The sequence below is a fragment of the Dendroctonus ponderosae genome, unplaced genomic scaffold (assembly GCF_020466585.1).
Source record: "Dendroctonus ponderosae isolate FM_Combo_2020 unplaced genomic scaffold, Dpon_F_20191213v2 Dpon_F_20191213_1, whole genome shotgun sequence".
NCBI lineage: Eukaryota > Metazoa > Arthropoda > Insecta > Coleoptera > Curculionidae > Dendroctonus > Dendroctonus ponderosae.
In genome coordinates this window covers 37,887,862-37,894,350 of record NW_026017110.1, presented here as the reverse complement: position 1 = coordinate 37,894,350, position 6,489 = coordinate 37,887,862, and the positions used below count along the sequence as shown (strand labels likewise).

Sequence of the window (6,489 nt, the reverse complement as noted above, 5' to 3'; positions counted from 1 at the left end):
CCGTCAAAGCTTCCCGTTACTGACGGTCAGCCGGTTGTAGCGCAACGCGGTTCCAAGTTTTAACATTATACCGCCACCTCTCTTATTTTACTTTCTCTATGGTTTGCCGAGGATTGGCTCGAAGCCTAGCTTATGGTATTTCCGCAGCGACCAAGTGTTTTGTGTTTGGGAAACTATGCGATTCACTATGCTAAAACATCAATTTCGTAGATATAATATTATTCTATAAGTCAGTAGAGTTAGTCTTTTACTGAGTTAAGTTATAGGTGATTGTGGTGTTGCATTTTAAATTCCTATTCATGCTATTTTAACATTCTCAAGACGGGATTCTGATCCCAAGGGTTAGCTATAAGCTACAAGTTAAAAAGTTAAAGTGTTCTTGAATTAATTGGCCTGGAGTTTTTTTTTAATCTAGCGGCAAAATCCTATCAACCAAGAGAAAACTCCTATCGTCCACACCAAATTTTAGCCCTATTTTACTTAAGTTTGTAGAATCACGAATTTCAAATGAATGGCATGGAAGTTCAACGGCAAGTATTATTTCTATTATTTTAAGACATACAAAATCTATTTTTTCTGCATGTTCTTAATACGTACTTGATATGTGGCGGGATAAACTTGTAAACATCTTCGTACATTTCTGTCCATTTGTGTTTAGTTTTTTGCTCGCCTAAGCTGAACGCAGTCAATATATCATTCTTGGCTTCAGTTATTAAAGCAGTTTCCTTTTCATCACTCCAGAATCCCTTCGATTGTAAATAAAGTCGAAATTTTTTTGTAGGGTGATCACTGGTTGCCCAGTTAGATACTTCCTCCATAGATCTGTAACTCGAACTATCATCTGATGTAGAATGGTCTCCGACTCTGTAACCGATATTAAACTTGTATGATGTAAAACTGACAAATGTATGTGTTTAAAGCCAGAGAAACGGCAATCTGCGATACTTCAATCATTCAACAACAAACGCAGATAAATTTAAAATGGTTGAAGATGAGTATATGACATGGTATACCAAACTTACTACAAACATTACAAAAAGTATTGCAACCGAACACCATTTTCTTTTAGTTTTCAAGTTCATTTTTTTCTTTATAACACAGACTGCAGCCGTTGCTGGAAATAATTATTCACCAAAATGTTCCATCTTGTTGGCAACAAGACAATTTTGGGTGTTCCCCAATCCACATCTGCGTAAAACTGAAATGAACGTGTAAACGCCAGACTTGCGCTCTCTCAGTTCATTTGCTCAGATCTGCCTTGTGCAAGCCAATTTGTTCAGACGGCTTGAGAGTGTAAATGGGCTTTTAACCGCCACACGAGCACCAGGTAACGCCTAGATAACTAGTTAATTACATCAAATACTATAGTCTGGCAAACCGTTTTGATGTATGAGCCTTACAGAATGGATCACCGTTGCACCACTTTTCTTAAATGCGTAATCTAATCGTCCAGATCAACTAAGGATAACTGACCTGTAAGTCAAGGCTTCAATTAAAACGGGCTTCTTTTCTGAAATTGAAAATTCTTTGGCTAATTTGGTTGCATTATAAACAGCTAACACGTCATTCCCGTCTATTCGCAAAGTATTAATTCCATAAGAAGGTCCTTTGGCAGCAATTCCATCACCTTTATATTGTTGACTGACTGGGGTTGATATCGCATAACCATTATTCCTAGAGTGATAAACCATTATTCCTAATGTGGTAAGCCTCATTACTACGCAGTATTTGTGACATAAAAGTTTTTTATAAATTTTTAATTTTTTTGAGCTCAGGAACAATGTTGAAAATTCGAAAATTGTTACTCACCTACAGAAAAATATAACTGGACACCCCAACGTAGCAGCAAAATTAAAAGCTGCATGTGCATCTCCTTCTGAAGCAGTGCCGTCTCCAAAATAGCATATTACCACTCTTTCTGTACCTACAAAATATCAAGGTTTTATTTGGGACTAATTTATGATATTTCAATCATGAATAAATCTACCTTTGTTGACTTTTGCCCTTAGTACATAAGCTGCTGTAGGGCAGCATATATAAAAATGGTAACAGTACCATAGAGTGAAGTCCCTAATTATGATAGTGATAATAAATAGTGGTGTACAGAGAACGGTGAAAGTATTGCTGAGAACGCCATGAAATTCAAACGCATCTTCACCTACACGGGCTTTGACCAGAGCCTAATAGTGAAATTTATAAGGCGTTATATTTGGTCGATGTTACTATATGGCGTGGAGCGCTGGACACTGAAGGTTACCGCAATGAATAAAATAGTGGTCTTCGGAATGTGGGTATACCGCAGAATCACATATAAAACTATTTTTGGGGCTTTAAAGCCGTGGTCCACGGGAATTTATTCCTGACGTTTCGCCCACAACTGAGGTGGACATTATCAAAGGCGATGAGCATCAAATGGTCACTTCATCTAAACATATTTGTTGGCCGTCCAAAAGGGGCTTGCTAGCTACCAAATACGTTTCGATGAAGTGGACCTTTTACACCAATCTTAACGGTATTACCCGAGACTAACCAGAGAGACCATTGAAATCTTTAAACATGACAACAATTTTAATAGGAAAGAAGAAGTAACGGCCCTTAATCCAGTAGTTGAACCAGTCTTAGTCGGAAAGCACGAGAGATCACTTCGCCCACTCGCCTTTGATAATGTCCACCGCAGTTGTGGACGAAACGTCAGGAAGAAATTTCCATGGACCACGGCTTCAAAGCCCGAAAAACATTTCTATATGTGATTTGACCGGCCGTAAAAGCATTCATAGTCTGATATACTGCAGAATGCTGAAAATCCTATGGACGGCCCGAGTAACCCAAGGAAATGTCCTACGAATAATAAACAGAGAATGTGAACTGCTACTGATGATGAAGAAAAGGAAAACCGCATACCAGGGACTGAACAGATCGTCGAGGGAAAGATAGAGAGAAGGAGAGGAATGGGAAGGAAGAAGATGTCGTTGCTCCGCAACATGAGACTAGCTTACGAACAGTGAAAAACTTATTACATGCAGCAGAGACGGAATGCAGATGAGTCATGTGGACGCACATTAATTAATGTATACACAAGAAGAAATGACAAAGGAATTACGAGGAACGAGTTAAAATAATAACACTTAAAAAGAAACTCATAAACCAGTCATCAGTAAATTTTGTAGATACAATCTAAAGCTTGCCCATTGTGTATTGATACTGGCTACATTTCAGTGATTGCTGCTAGCTATAAGACCAATTCACGAGATGAAAAAATCGTACCTATTTGTTTTTGTCTTAAGTGTTTAGTCTTTTTAGGCTTAATTATGGTCCAAAAAAACATTGAAGTATAATATTGAAATTCTTGTAGACCTCGGTCACTTCAAACAAATGCTATATATATTTTGACTATTTTTCATCCAAAACAATATATGACTCAAATAAACAAATTGTTCAGTATAAATAATATTACCTTTTAATGCATAAGCAGAACCAACAGCTTGCGGCATTTGTGTACCTAATGGACTAGAAATGGTAACAAAATTCAGCTCCTTACTACCATAATGAACGGGCATTTGCTTGCCTTTGCCTTTATCGTCGATATTTCCATAACATTGATCTGAAACAGTTCACGGCTTCAAATTTCCATTAATGATTCTTATGGTTCAACTAACACAGACATAAAAAGGGCAACATATTTTTAATAAGATGATTTCTATTAAGATTTATAGTCTCTCTACTAGTCCATATAAAAAAGCCCCTAACATACATGGTATTAAGAATCCAAAACATACGTATTACCAACAAGTCCGAAGTTAGTCGCTTATCTTAATGAAAGAAAACTGGAAAATAAGTATTATCACTCCAAAATGATGAGTCTATTATTCATTGGGGAAAATTGCCAAAATAAATGCTGCTAAAGTTTAAAGGCAAAGGACTGTCAACCACGCACAAAATAAATTTCAGAAAAATGAAAACACTTTTAGATTCTAATGATAGCCGAAAAAGATAAATGTGAACTCGATCACGATGATCCGGTTTTCGTTTCAGTTGAAGAGATACGCCAGATAGAATATGTTAATAGTAAAGTTTGCGAAAAACAAGGAAAAAGTGATAAAATACAACGGTGTGGAATGCGATGTATGACACCATGCTGCATGTACTGCTGAAGCTTGGGAACATAAATATTTGCCATAATGTGTTTTCCTATTCATCTTAGAAACCAGTCAAAGATAACTTAGTTATTATGGTATATGAATTTATCATATTCACTAAGGATTCAACCATAAAAAAGCTGCCATAACCGGGACGCAAAAGCGACAGCTGTCGGATGGCAGTACACCCAACAAGTGTATAAAAAGGCATTTCCCAAACCTCACCATAAAAAGAAAAAAAGGATTCAACCATAATGATTCATGTTCTTTCAAAATAAATATCTAAATAAAAACATCAATATAAACCCTGTTTAGATGCGCACGATTCCTCCACTTTCCCTTTCCCAATAGTCGAGAGAACTAGTAAATATAAGCTGTAATATTTTACATTAAGCCTCACATGGTCTGCTAAAATTTGAAACTTTCAATGCGATTATAATCCGAATCGAAAACCTTATAGGTACGTTGCAAACCCAGTAACTTTTTAACCTGCATTGCGCAAAACATGTGTGAACGATTAAATAAACAATAGATATAAATGAGATGTTAGAATTAGACATGTGATTTATAGCTTACCTACAAATTGCTGTAAAGTAAATCCCCTATACATTAATACGCCAGTTTCTCTATATTGACCGTACACTAAGTCGTCTAAATCGAGTGCAGCAGCACTTCCTATATGAGTAGCTTCCTCTCCATAGCTCGTCATATAAAACGAAATTCGGCCTTGCCTGCAACAATAAAAAAATTGCGTTTGACGTTTCACTTAAATGATAGTTATACAGAGGCAAAAATCTAGATCTAGATTTAAATGAAGATGAGATTACAATCATTTTTTAAATGTTGTATGAGGCATTGACTGTTAAAAAAATCGCTTACAACCAAATGAATCTACTTCAGCTGCTCTTGTTATATTCAATATTGCATTGAAACCGTGATTTTTTTCTTTACTAATTTTTGCACACTTCGTCATCATATTCTTCTTCTTCAGCCCGTTTGAGTCCACTTCTGGACATTGTTTCCATGTCATGTTTCCAGGCCTCTTCCATTTGCTTCCATGTCGAACTACACTGTGCTGCGAGAATCCAGTTCTTTCCTACGCGTCTCTGCATATCATCTCCCCATCTTAACAGGGGTCTACCAACACTTCTTTTTGTGCGTCGTGGTTTGCACTGCATGATAATTTTTCTCCACTTCATATCATTCCGCGCAATATGTCCCGCCCACCGTCATTTACTTCTCGCAGTTTGTTCTGCCGCGTCATAAACTTTGGCTTTTGCTCTGATATTTTCATTCGTTTTCCTTCCATCGCACGTTGGCAAATTCGCAGCCGTGCGCTTTTCTTAGATTGGGTAACTGTCCCGAGTCCGTTCAACATGACCAGAAGCACAAACACATCATACATCTTTCGTTTTAAGTTTATTGCTATTTTAAGTTTTTTGAGGATATGTGCAAGATTTCCGAAAGCCACCCAAGCCAACCTGATTTTTCTTGTTATTTCGGCTGTCTGATTGTTCTTGCCTAGCATTTATAGCCCAAGATATAACGGGTTATCCAATTCCAGGTTGGGAAAGTTAAACCTTGCTATTTGATATTTGTCAAAGGTAAACGTCATCCGAAGCGTTTTTGTTGAAAGTTTGGCATTTTGGAATATGGATCGTTTTATTGTCGAAGAACGCGTAAGAATTATTAAATGTTACTATAAAAATTGTGGTTCAGCTGTATCAACGTTTAAGGCCGGGTTACATCTATCCGATCCGACTCCGATCATACAATCGGACGAAGATCTGAGAGAAAAATGGTACTGGACTTTCAACGCCGTAGTTCACATCTTTCCGCTACCTGTCCGATCCGTCTCCGTTTTTGTATCCGATCATGTTTCGATTTTGCTGGCTATTCGATGGGTATTTGCTATCCAATTGTCGGAAGGAAAAACGGTCCGCATTTTAGGTTGCGTCAGTGATACATTTGGTTTTTAATGAACAATATCTACAGTAAGCTGTAGATATTTAAATATTTTGATTGGGCTTACAGAATTTTACTGATAGAAAACAAACTCAATTATTAATAATGCACATGATTTGTCGCAAGTATTAATTTATATTACTGTTTACACAGCAACTGTATGTAAGGACTATAGCAAGGAATATTGGAAAAATAACTACTAAAGTGTACATTGTAAACTGTCATGGAAATTTATTTACTACTTCAGGTTTTAATGTTTTAATTCAACCCCTCATTTTGTAGACATTTTTATTCTCTACAAATCATCTCATTGGGCATTCCGATTACTCCATTATTATATAATATTATAAACAAAAAGACAAAAATCGCATCGCATTGAATTTTTGGC

General features: G+C 36.7%; 1 protein-coding gene across 1 annotated transcript in view; it reads right to left on the bottom strand.

Annotated features, from left to right (window-relative positions):
* Positions 1-6,489, bottom strand: part of LOC109541365 (2-oxoisovalerate dehydrogenase subunit alpha, mitochondrial) — a 29,956-nt gene that overhangs the window by 8,693 nt on the left and 14,774 nt on the right. Inside the window, exons 3-7 of the mRNA XM_019910220.2 lie at positions 4,713-4,867; positions 3,455-3,601; positions 1,810-1,924; positions 1,474-1,674; positions 598-864 (exon numbers count right to left, since the gene is read on the bottom strand). Coding sequence (XP_019765779.2) covers positions 598-864; positions 1,474-1,674; positions 1,810-1,924; positions 3,455-3,601; positions 4,713-4,867 — 885 coding nt within the window. The remainder of the gene's footprint in view (positions 1-597; positions 865-1,473; positions 1,675-1,809; positions 1,925-3,454; positions 3,602-4,712; positions 4,868-6,489) is intronic.